The sequence below is a fragment of the Crinia signifera genome, chromosome 2 (assembly GCF_055691185.1).
Source record: "Crinia signifera chromosome 2, ASM5569118v1, whole genome shotgun sequence".
Taxonomy (NCBI): domain Eukaryota; kingdom Metazoa; phylum Chordata; class Amphibia; order Anura; family Myobatrachidae; genus Crinia; species Crinia signifera.
The window spans coordinates 382215316-382228283 of NC_139218.1; the positions used below are offsets into that span (position 1 = coordinate 382215316).

At 47.7% G+C, this 12968-nt stretch overlaps 1 protein-coding gene across 1 annotated transcript; it reads left to right on the forward strand.

Moving 5' to 3' along the window:
- Positions 1-1296: 1296 nt before the first annotated feature.
- Positions 1297-4319, forward strand: LOC146058139 (E3 ubiquitin/ISG15 ligase TRIM25-like). Its single transcript, XM_083170174.1, has one exon. The coding sequence runs from the start codon at positions 1398-1400 to the stop codon at positions 3189-3191; it is 1794 nt and encodes a 597-aa protein (XP_083026300.1). The 5' UTR covers positions 1297-1397; the 3' UTR covers positions 3192-4319.
- The last annotated feature ends 8649 nt before the right edge of the window (positions 4320-12968 follow it).

Below are 12968 nucleotides of genomic sequence, written 5' to 3' on the forward strand. Positions count from 1 at the left end.
TCTGCCACATTCTCTCCTAAGCTCCCCTTTTCCTCCTCTGATTCCCCCCCTCTGAGCCTCCTCTTCCCTTCTTTGTCGCTCCCCCTCACTATCTTTGCCTCCCTGTCCTCTTTTCCTCTTCCCTTACTCTTTCTCCTCTATTTCTCTCCTCCCCACACTTCTCCTCTCTCTCTTTCCCTCTGACAGTCCCTACATGGCGCTGTCTCTCTCCCTTTTTCTCCCTGCCACCCACCGTCTCACTGCATCTCTCCCCCTTTCTCTTCATGATACCTCTTGTTCCCTGTGTCTCTCTTCCTTTCTCTCCCTGACGCCCTTTCTCTTTCTGACACCCCCTCTACTTTTCTCTCCCCCATTCTTTCCATGACATCCATCCTCTCTCCCATTTCTCTCTCACCTCCTTTCTCTCCCTGACTTCCTCTCTTTTATTGTCTCTCTCCCCTTTCTTTTCCATGACACCCTCTCTCTCTCTAATATTCTCTCTCTCCCTGATACCCTCTCTCACTCCTCTCATTCTGTCTCTCCCTCTTTCTCTCCGACTCCCTCTCACTCCGTCTCTCCCTGACACCTTCTCTTCCCCTTTCTTTCCCTGACACCCTAATATCTCCCCTCTTTGTCACTCCCTGCCTCTACCTCTTTCTCTCCCTGACACCCTCTTTCACCCTTTCTCTCCCTGACACCCTCTCTTTCTCTCCCCATCTCTCCCTGCCACCCTTTCTCTCTCAATTCTCTCTATCCCACTTTATCTCACTGACACCCTCCTTCCCCCCCGCTGAAGCTGGATGCCCTCTCCTGGAGAGGGCAGCCACAAAGTAGGCAAGTATGGTTGGGAGCTGGTTATCTGGAACACCAATTACAAGTTTTAAAACCTGTTGCATATGATAAACTTGCTGATAAATCAGCCCCTAAATGTAACTGGTGCTGAGCAGGTTACATACCTCCCAACTTTTCATATGAAGAAATAGGGACACTCGCGCGGCTTCACCGCGCGAGCGCCCGAAAAGGGGGCGTGGCGTATGCAAATGAGGGCGCGGCTTATGCTAATTAGCCGCGACCTCATTTTTATACGAGAATAGACGCTGTGCGCATGCGCACAGCGTCTATTCTACTACATTGGGGGGTCTCCCAACTGCCACCCCCCGCAGCGGGACAATGCCTGCCGCGGGTGGGACGTCGGGACAGGACCCGAAAATCGGGACTGTCCCGACGGAATCGTGACAGTTGGGAGGTATGAGGTTAAATGTCCTTCACTAACTGCAGAGTAAGTGCAGCGTTCCTGTGTGTATGTCCCTCAGTAAACTGAGCCCACAGCTGTAATCTGAGAGGCCGCACCCGCCCCGCCTTCTGTGTTTCCTGATTCACAGAGACTTTGACTTTCATTTCTCCCACCTGCTGCAGTGATGGCGTCTGCTGCTAATCTGAGAAAGGAGCTGGACTGTTCCATCTGCCTGAGCATTTACACAGATCCAGTGACTCTGAGATGTGGCCACAACTTCTGCCGGGTCTGTATTGAGAAAGTATTGGATGCCCAGGAGGGTTCTGGAGTTTATAGCTGTCCTGACTGCAGAGCAGAGTGTCAGGAGCGTCCTGCGCTGCAGGGGAACATAACTCTGTGTAACATAGTGCAGAGTTTCCACTCTACTCAGCCAGAGCAGGACGAATCTGGAATCTTCTGCACCTATTGTATTCACTCTCCTGTACCTGCTGCTAAGTCCTGTCTGATGTGTGAGGCTCATCTGTGTGACAAACACCTGAGAGTACACAGCAAGTCAGCAGAACACATCTTATCCGATCCCACCACCTCCCTGGAGAACAGGAAATGCTCCGTCCATAAGAAGGTCCTGGAGTATTACTGCACTGAGGATGCTGCCTGTATCTGTGTGTCCTGCAGTTTGGCCGGAGAACACCGGGGACACCATGTGGAGTTGCTGGATGTGGCCTCTGTGAAGAAGAAAGAGAAGCTGAGGAATTCTCTGCAGAAACTGGCACTAAAGAGAGAGGAGGCTGAGAAAAGAGTCCAGAGGCTGCAGGAGCGCAGGAGAGATGATCAGGAAAAAGGAGCTGGTGTTAAAGAGACAGTCACTGCCCTGTTTAGAGACATCAGGAGACAGCTGAAAGACTTAGAGAAGAGAGTCTTGAGTGAAGTCTCCAAGCAAGAACAGCGCGTTTCACTCATAGTCTCCGATCTGATCCAGCAGCTGGAAATAAAGAAGGACGAGCTGTCCGGGACGATGCGTCACATTGAGGAGCTGTGTAACATATCTGACCCAGTGACTCTCTTACAGGAACCGGACATAGGTGACTGGTGTGATGCTGAGGACAGAGACAGACATGATAACCAGGTCCATGTTGAAAACGAGCTGGATTCGGGTCACATTTCAGAGACATTACACACATTATATGATATAATAACTCTTATAAAGAACGGGATCTATGTGCAGGAATCTGACAGCCTGCAGGATATAGACCCGGCAGGTAATACAGAATCTGGTGTAATCACAGCGGTAAAGAAAGGAAACAGTGTTCCGGAGCCTACAGACATAGCACCGGGTGTAATCCCAGAGGGTAATGCAGAATCAGATATTATAACAGGTATAAATATAGGGCTCAATGCGCAGGATCAGGGAAATATAATCCTGGATACACACACAGCTGCCAATCGTATAAGTATATATAATACTAATCAAGCAAGCTGGTCGCCTTATGACATGTATAATGATGGTCTACCAGGGAGATTTCAGCTTTATAACCAGGTGTTAAGCGCCACAAGCTTTCCCTCAGGGCGACATTACTTGGATATGACGGTCGGTAATGGCGGGTGGTGGAGTGTAGGGTTGAGCTATCCCAGCATAGACCGGAACGGAGCGCAGTCACTTATTGGTAATAATGACAAGTCCTGGGCTTTGTGTAAGGGGCTGTGCGACCGGTATACGGTGGTACATGACAAGAAACAGATCCGGTTGCCCGGCAATTTATCCTGTGAAAATGTGGGGATATATCTGGATTATGAGGCTGGGTGTCTGTCCTTTTATGCTCTGACTCCAAAGATGACACACTTACATGCCTTCACGGCCACCTTTACTGAGCCCCTATGCGTTGCATTATGTATAGGGAGAGGTTGTAATGGTATTTCTGGGGTGTTCAGGAGCTCTGAGAGGTCACCTCAGATAGGTGGTATAGTATACACTATGTAGCCAATGGAAGGAAGCAGTGGGTGAAGCAGTGGGTGAAGCTACAGCTGATTGCTGTGCAAGTTATGTTAATTTCCCTTTGTACCGATAGCTTTGATTGGCTGCAATATCTGCCAATGTGATCCCTATTACTGTACACACTGGACTCCAGTGGCTGTGACATCTGCAATGGGTGAAAGGGATGTTGTCTTTTATGGGGAGACGTATGAAACCTTTGAGAGAGATAAAGTGTAGAACATACATGCCTACTCTCCCGGAATGGCTGGGAGCCTCCAGAAAATTGGGTCCACCTCCTAGCCCCCCCCCCCCTTCCCACCTGGAAAGGTTGACAAGACCTCCCACCCACCACCCCAGTTTGGACATGCCTGGTGTAGAAGCTACCCATTTATATTAGACCGCAGCAATAACCCGGGTTGAAAACACCAAACTGAATAATTCGGTCAACCCAGGTTAAACCCCGGTCGACCCATTTTTGCGATCTGACAGCGGTATAATTCAGCTTCTGTAATTTTGTAGAATACGCTAGATAAATGACAGAACCAATTTTATTTCTATCAAAGGTTTGATAGACCTCCCCTTTAAAGCTGATGCTGTGAATTGCAGTCCAAGACTAATGGTAATAATGAGATGGGTGGGACTACAACACTCAGCATGCCCTATTGCTTGTTATTAGCTTCATATTTGTCATAATACATAAAATTATTATTATTGTCTGTATTATAAAACGTGCTTGATATACGATGGGGGGGGGGGGTGAATATAGAAGACAGACCAATGGCGGGATGTAATGCCGCGTGGGATGCCGGACATTTATTTTAAAGGGGCAATCCCTTACAAGGCACGGTTTTTCCTCGTAAGGGATTGCCCCTTTAAAAAAAAGTCTGTGTTTGGCTAGCATCCCGCGCGGCCGCTGTACTCAGGCGCCATTACATCCCGCCCCAAGTCGCTATAATACACTTTTTAGAATCACGTCCACCGTTGGGTTAGTTATTATCTTGCCTATAACATTATTCTCATGGCTCTATTTCTGTCCTGATTTTTCTCGCTAAAATGTTGGGATATATATATTTGGGATTCTTGTAATATGGTGTCACATTTGATGATTAACTAAATAAAAACAGCTGATACTGATGCACAGCGCAGTTCTATTTGTTTGTCTCAAAATAAATGTATTATTGTTTGTAAGGTTCCAAAAGGCTTCCGTAGCACCATATACTGTACGGGGGTAATGGGCATCAACATAAATGAGTACAGACAGTGGGCCTTATTCAGATCTGAGCTCAGTACAAATTTATTTGGAAAATGGGCAAAACCATGTGCACTGCAGGTGGGGCAGATGTAACATGTGCAGAGAGAGTTAGATTTGTGTGTTATTTTGTTTCTGTGCAGGGTAAATACTGCTGCATTATTTTTACACTGCAATTTAGATTTCAGTTTCAGGACACCCCACCCAAATTGAACCCTCTCTGCACATGTTACATCTGCCCCACCTGCAGTGCACATGGTTTTGCCCATTTTCCAAACAAATTTGTACTGAGCTCAGATCTGAATAAGGCCCAGTATATACATTCCATAACTATGTAGGGAAAGGCAGAGGGTCCTGCACGTGTGATATTATAATCTGCAGGGGAAAGAATTATTATTATGTTATTTATACAACACAACAGTCATTCACATTAGTCACCTACGGCCAGATTCAGCTTAAACCGGTCCCTGGAGTATTCTCATTGGGGAACGATGGTGCGGCTCTGCGCATGCGCAAGCGTGTATTTGTTCATATGTGCAGGGCCGATGTACGAATGCTGGGCATTTGTACAGGTAGGTGAGGAAACGAGGAGGCATCAGGGGAGTGGTCAGCAGTTTATGGGTGGCCCCCTGCGTACGTAGGCGGGCCGATGGTTGCCGGGGCAGGTGGCTGATGTCACATGACGTCAGTGCCCGTCCCCTCTCTGGCAGACACCAAAGGAAATAAGTCAGTTTAGAATGACTTTTATTAAACATATCAATAGCATCTGCTATCACACCCTTCTCTGGCAGAGCGTTCCATATCTTACCTGCCCTTACTGCAGGGGTGGGTAACCTTTTTGGGGACAAGGGCCGTTTGTATAGGCAAAAATGCCTCGCGAGCCATAAATAAAAAAAAAAACACTTACAAGTTCACCTGCGGCAGCCATCCCACGCTCCGGCGGCTGCCGCAGTTTAAGAATTGCGGGTCTGTGTGGTCGGACGGCTGTGCAGGGAGTCAAGCATAGGGGAAATCTCGCGAGAGGTCAGTAGCTCTCGCGAGATTTCCCCTGTACTTAACTCCCTCCGCAGCCACCGGGCAGGCCAGACAGACCAGCTGCGGGGGCCATATATACGGCCCGCGGGCCGGAGGTTGCCCACCGCTGCCTTACTGTAAAGAATCTCTCCCTTCTCCGGGTGAGAACCTTCCTCTCCCAGGTGATGCAGCCCCACTTACTATAGCAGGAACAGGGCGAGATGTTCCATGTGTCTGCCTTAGCTACCTGGTGGTCAGGCGTTGTGCTAGAGATAATTATCACTTGGGCCATGACAAAACCAACCCAAGAAAACAAGGGGCCTGATTCAAGTTGGCTTGCTAGGTAGCGTACATTTGCTGCCCGGCGAACCCATAAACATCGCTCGGTCAAAACGCCCCCCAACTGCCGAATCCCCATGTGAGTGAATGTGTACATGAACACATCACCTCGCATGTAGCAGAAGGGGGAATAATTTGATGGTTGCGAACATCTAATGATTTCTCTCCCCTTTGGCCGCAAGCGAGGGGGTGTGTTCGCGTACACCCCCCATCATGTTACCGAGGGGATTCGGCAGCAGAAAAGGAAAGGGGGGCATTCAGCCGGGTGGTGGTTGGCATTAAGCCACTCATTAAGCAGCGAACGAACAATGTTAAGCGAGCGGTGTTGAATCACCCCTTAGTTGCCTAGTTGCAGCAAGGGACAAGGGTAAAGCTTCCCGCGCCGCCTCCTGGCTGCCGGATAGCGTGCATCACTGCAGGGACCCCGCCGCCAGATCACACAGCGCTGCAGGTACCCGGCACGGACACCCCTGCAGCCTCCATGCGAGAGGTGAAGTGCCGCCCTCCAGTGGCTGGCGCCCTAGGCAAATGCCTAGATTTGCCTAGTGGTGGCCCCGGCCCTGTTGTCAGCTCACACATATCAGCCCAGAATCTTCGCAAGGGTATCGATGGTTGCGTATGCGCATACACAGGGTCATTTCTGCGCATGTGCACACGCCGGGTGTGCGCGGCGACGGCAAACATGGTGTTCTCATGCTAATGGGCCGATGACGCGATTGTGGGCAGCTGATATCGCCAGATGTCAGCTGCCTGACCAATTCCTCCGGATTAAAGTAGGGCCAGATCCAGGGGCGTGACTAGATCTTTGTGGGCTCAATAGCAAAATATTGAAGGAGCCTCCCCAGCCATTGTCACTACAATGCCATTTAGGGGCAGGAGAGAGAGGGGAGTGAGAGAGAAAGAGGGTTTCAGGGGGATAACGAGAGAGGACTGAGTTAGAGAGGGTTTTCATGGAAAAATAAGGAATGAGAGAAAGAGAAAGACAGTGTCAGGAAGAGAGAGAAAGAGAGGAACAAGAGAGATAGAGAAAGAGATAGAGAGAGGGAGAAGAAGTGAGCAGGAGAGATACGACCTGACTACAGCATAGAACAGGGCTGCATAGACGGGGACATTAGTGGACAGACAGCGCGCCATAGGGGGGCATAGACGGACATTGGCAGCATTGACGGATAGATGAACGGGCAGGGAATAGATGAACAGATGGATGGACGAATGGAAGCATATATGGACAGATGTGAGGAGGCATAGACAGACAAATGGACTGATAGAGCACCATATGGGGCTATAGACGGATGGACAGGAGAGGGCATAGATGGATGGAAGAACGGACAGAGACATGGACGAACAGACGGAGCACCATATGGGGCTATAGACGGATGGACAGGAGAGGGCATAGATGGATGGAAGAACGGACAGAGACATGGACGAACAGACGGAGCACCATATGGGGCTATAGACGGATGGACAGGAGAGGGCATAGATGGATGGAAGAACAGACAGAGACATGGACGAACAGACGGAGCACCATATGGGGCTATAGACGGATGGACAGGAGAGGGCATAGATGGATGGAAGAACAGACAGAGACATGGACGAACAGACGGAGCACCATATGGGGCTATAGACGGATGGACAGGAGAGGGCATAGATGGATGGAAGAACGGACAGAGACATGGACGAACAGACAGAGCACGATATAGGGGCATAGATGGATGGACAGGAGAGGGCATAGATGGATGGAAGAACGGACAGAGACATGGACGAACAGACGGAGCACCATATAGGGGCATAGATGGACAGGCTGGAGGATGAATAATCAGATGGATGAATGGGAGGGGGGCACAGATGGACAGAAGGGAGGGGACATAGATGGGAGGGATATAGACGAACAGGCGAAAGGGGCATAGACAGACAGCTGACAGGCAGAGCCCCATTTGGGGGTAAAGATGTGCGGACAGGAGAGGGCATAGATGTATGTATGTATGGATAGATAGAGCACCATAACAGGAGGGGGCATGCCGATGGTAGGGAGTGACAGCCGGGGGAGGGGGGCCATGCTGTATTCTGCAGCATGGCCCTCGTTAATCATGTGCTCCATCATCTGTACCTGCATGATAATGGAGGGCATCATCAATGACCCGCAGAAGTGCGCATCCTTGATTATAATTAGCGCACACACTAAGCGATATTATTTATATTATCGCTTAGTCTGTATTGGACGTAAGGCATGCCGGCTGATATTACTGCACAGCAACCCAGGCGTTCAGCAGGACGGACCTGTTCCTTAGGCTGCGAGTATATGCAGCCTAGCGAACTGGTCTGAATCAGGCCCATGGATTGTAAGCTCTACAGGGCAGGGACTGATGTGAATGGCCAAATATTCTCTTTACAGCGCTGCGGAATATGTGTGCGCTATATAAGAAACTGGCAATAAATAATAACAATGTAACCTGGTACTTGTGTATTATCAGTTTTGTTACGTACGGTAACGTAGTGAAATCGCATTGCATCGCATGTTGCGTTATAGTGGCATTGCGATGCGTGCGATGCGATTTCATTACTTAATACGGTAATTCTAGTGGTGTATGCGTAACTGTGGTTTCAGAATTAACGTAGTCAGTCAGAGATACGTTATTTGCGTACTCACTCACAGATAGTATTCCCGCTCACTGGCAGAATCAGTCTGAGGTGAATTTGTGACAGGATGGCAGACCTGCAGCAGAGTTATCCCAAATGGCTGTATCGGTGGCTAATATCTTCACCTTGCCTAACACGGAGGGTGAAGATAACAATACACAGTGGATGGCAATGGCACCAGCGCCTCTAGTTGGCCAGTCCTGATTGTGTATTCCCCCTTCAGCTGACAGTACTTTCGCTCATGTTACTGCCATATATATATGAAGTCACCGCCACCTGTTCACTTCACTTATCTGATATTTCCACATGATTTATAAATAAGTAAACAGCAGATGTTTGTAGTTAATTCAATTATTCTTTGTTTCTGTGTTTGGCTTCCATCACTATTAAGACTGAAAATGCCACCTTTGTATTTATTAGAAAGTCATTAATACTAATAAATGGGTGAATAATAACTTCCAACACAATATTGTCTCTTGTTGTAAGATACTTTATTACATCATTATATTCTGTGCACCTTAATATACAAAGCACTCTACAAGTAAAACAATGTCTGGGTGACCAGCGAGGTTACAGTACTGCAGTACACGGACGGTGACTGGCGTCAGACAGGACAAAGCCACCAAGCAGCCTGCTGGGCAAGCGGATGCAAGGGCCGGGCCACCAGACCCAATGAGATGGTGGTAGGTACCGATTTATCACATGTACTTGTAAGACCAGGTGCAAATGCTACTAATGTTCAGGGCACACATTGAGATGCATCCAATGCAACATTTGGGCTCATAATGTCTTTGTTAACTTACAAATTTTATTTTCCATGCACAAATGCCCCCACCTCTAAATGAGGCCCCCGTAGACCCCGGCAGAGCCTGTACTGTTCTTTCGCACATCCAATTATTTTATAGAGTTATCTCCCGTGAAGTGGGGCTCATCCAGGCATTTGCTTCCATTCATACTCTAACAGTGAGCTTGGTAGGACCCCTGGGGACAGCTCTCCAGAAATTTAATGGACTTGAGGCCTAATTCTGGTTCACCTGCAAAAGCAAATTCTCTCTCTAATGGACAAAACCATGCTGCACTGCAGATGGGGCAGATGTAATATGTGCAGAGAGAGTTATATTTGGGTGGGGTTTGTACTTCAAACTGATCTCTAGACTCCACACTGTAGACTATATATCAGTTTGAAGTACAAACCCCACCCGAATCTAACTCTCTGCACATTTTACATCTGCCCCACCTGCAGGGCAGCATGCTTTTGTCCATTAGAGAATTTGCTTTTGCGAGAGAACCAGAATCAGGCCATTGGACTAGCCGCGAGGCAAGCCTGAGGACTGGGTAGGGACACTGGCCGTTGGCAACACTTACAAATGATCTGTTTTCATTACTGTCACTTGTTGATTCCTTTCTTATTGAAGCCCGACATCTTCTGATCTCCCCTGTCTCCTTCCCATCACTAATATCTAAACAACATTCATTAGCACAACTTGAGAGCTCTCTGTTATTCAGTCACACTGTGCTTTATTACATATAAAGATGTCAAATACATGGGATTCAAACGCATTACCTGTTGCATTGCAGTCAGACATTGCATTAATTTTCATGCAGTGTTCTATAAATGTGTGTGTGTGCGCCCTTTCCCCAGAAGGTCATGCGCCAATCCTCTTTCTGACAAGGGCACCATAAAGTCTAGTTACGGCTCTGTGAGGATTGCATCATAGAAGTACAGTACATTGATCCCAGCAAATGTCTTAGCCCGGATAGACATCTGAGGAATCGCTCCATTTTCAACCGGAACTACTTTATTTGGTATCTGGCCATTATGGACACTGATTAGATCATCCCCATGCGGTTCAATACTGTACGACGAGAAGACATTTACTCCTGGCATTTGAAGCCACGTTTCCATGGACTGTAAGAATGATAAATGCCAGCCAATGGCTTGCAATAAGGCAAATGTGCTTTACGAAGCCTGAAATGTCAGACATTAAACTACAGAGCCTGAAATTCATAAATGCGGTTTTACAGAAGATCCCCGGCCCGCGGTGTATTGCATTGCTCGTGCCTCCGTCTTGTTTCTTAGTCACGTCGTTAAAGGTTGTAAATGTTCTTGCCTCGTTATTCCCCATGAATTATTAAAATATTCACCCCTTTTAGGATATTGGCACGCCTGTCGCTGTATTCTCCTGGGTGCGATTGCCTTTGTTTCCTATGCAAAGGTCATAGCTGGAGCTGGGAAATATTTCCTTCCACTGTGAGAGTATGTTGTGTGACATTATATTTATCAAAGGAAACACAGGAGAACGGTGAGTGTATCTTCAGACCAGCGTGTGACATACACGGCGTAAATATTCATCAAGCACCGGGCCAGTGACTCATCCTAGTTCTTGTTTTATCTATCAAAGGATCCACAAGATCTTTCTCAGAAGTATCCAATTATACCATTGGCCAAATGCACGGGCCGCAATAAACTTTATTGCACACTGTTGTCGGATAACGGTAGAAGTGGATCCTTCATAACTGGGTTCAACATAATTATAATCATAGTTGCCTACCCTCCTGCATTCTGCAGGAGACTCCCTGAAATAGCAGCAATCTCCCTCTCTCCCTCATTAGTCTACCAATCTCCCTCATTTCACCTAGCCCACATTACATGGTTACATTTTTTTTGGGAAAAAAGGAATGAGAGACAGATACATTTACATTGAATCATCAGCACCATTTCCCAGCACTTTACCAAGTATAGTAGCTCTTACTAACTGCTTTGGGCTCATCTACATTTGGATATAAGTCATTTTAAAAGATTTCTCTCAGATGCAGCAGTACACACCCACGCTTCTAGGTGCCTCTTTGACAATCTCTTTTCCCAATCTCTCAATATTTGGAACTAGACACGCCCTTTAGGTGGAGCATTACATGCCCCCTCAATGGGGCGCTGTGCAAAATTCTCCTACCAATTCTAATCTCCCTCAAACTAGTTTTCAAAAGTAGGCAAGTATGATTATAATTAATTGCCTGTACTCCAAAAACACAGACTCCGCATTGCATTATGGGCCCGACTCAAAATCTCTAATGGGCAAAACCGTGCTGCGCCGCAGGTGGGGCAGATGTAACACGCGCACATAGAGATAGAGGTGCTATTTTGTATCTGTGCAGAGAAAATACCGGCTGCTTCATTTTTATACTGCAATTTAGATTCCAGTTTGAACACCGCTTCCCCCATAGGTTACATCTGCCCCACCTGCAGCGCAGCATGGGTTTTGTCCGTTAGAAAAAGATTTAGCTTTTTCAGGCCCTGTATGTTCACCAACATAATACACAGTATCCCCCAAGTACTCACCTCCCGCAGCCAGCTCCACTTCAATAGTTCTGGCTCTGTATGAAAAGTGCGTACAACACAGAGCGGTCCCATCATCAGCACCGCTGAGTAATGTGTGCAGAAAAAACACAGATGTCTCCTGGGAACAGGTTCTTGTGAGGGGGCTCCCTGTGTGTGTGTGGGCATCTCAGTACTTGTGCACTCAGACGCATGGAAATAACACATATCAGAGAAGGGCATTGTAGTGTCAATGTTTGTGGGGGTTTGGGCAAGACCCGTGTGGGCCACCCTCTCCCCAAGTCTCCTGAGGCTCACTCCTTTCATAATGGCAGAATGGACCTTCAAGATGAGCAGCGATCCGGCCGGCCAAGCATGTCCACCACAGGACATACACCAAGCCCAGAACTGTTTACATGATATAACGTTATCACCGTGCACCTTGAAAAGGTGATGAATTCCAGCTCTGCCCTGTAGGTGCAAAATCACTACCTCGCGCAATGTGTGACCATGTATCCACCATACCGGCCATCTACAGTTGATGTTGGGGTAGTATGAGCGATATGAGGAAAGTCTAATGGACATAAGGGGAAGCAGCGGTCTACCTGCTCTGGCCTGGTGGTGGTAGAACACGTGAGAGGTCTTATTACCTTACCCCTATGTCATTAGTCACCCACTTGTTACTTACATACTGTAGATACAGAATACGTTCATCCTTTATGTGCATAATGCATGTGTGAGTAATATACAGACACGCTGTGTATATTGCTGGGGGGATGTTACATCTATGGTAGAGGTATTTCTAAATGAGATACTTTCTGCTTGTGTCCAAGTGATGAACTAGGTGCTAGTAAGTACGGGGAAAGGTCTGTCATATTAATTAACAGTTTGTCTTTAAAATATGCCGCAATATTCTATAGCATTTCCAATGGAAGCTTACCGGTTGCCAGTCTAGAATATAATTGCTTTAGTCCAGGGTTGCCTACCTGATCCTCTCCTTCAGGGAGAAAATGCTCTGTTCCTGGACTCCCCTGGTAATGTATGATTGCCATCACCTGTGGTGACACCTTTCTTATCAATTACCTAGCTCCCCACAGGTGCTGGCAATCATACATTACCAGGGAAGCCCAGGAACAGAGCATTTTGTGCATCAGCGGGGTCTTGGCAGCAGGGTCCGCTAGGCACGGGATGGGCAGCTGGGTCACTGCTGCACTCTATTTGCCAGGCGGCG

Bases quoted from the DNA above. Each gene is read 5' to 3' on its own strand.
- LOC146058139 (XM_083170174.1), top strand. From the start codon at position 1,398: ATGGCGTCTGCTGCTAATCTGAGAAAGGAGCTGGACTGTTCCATCTGC.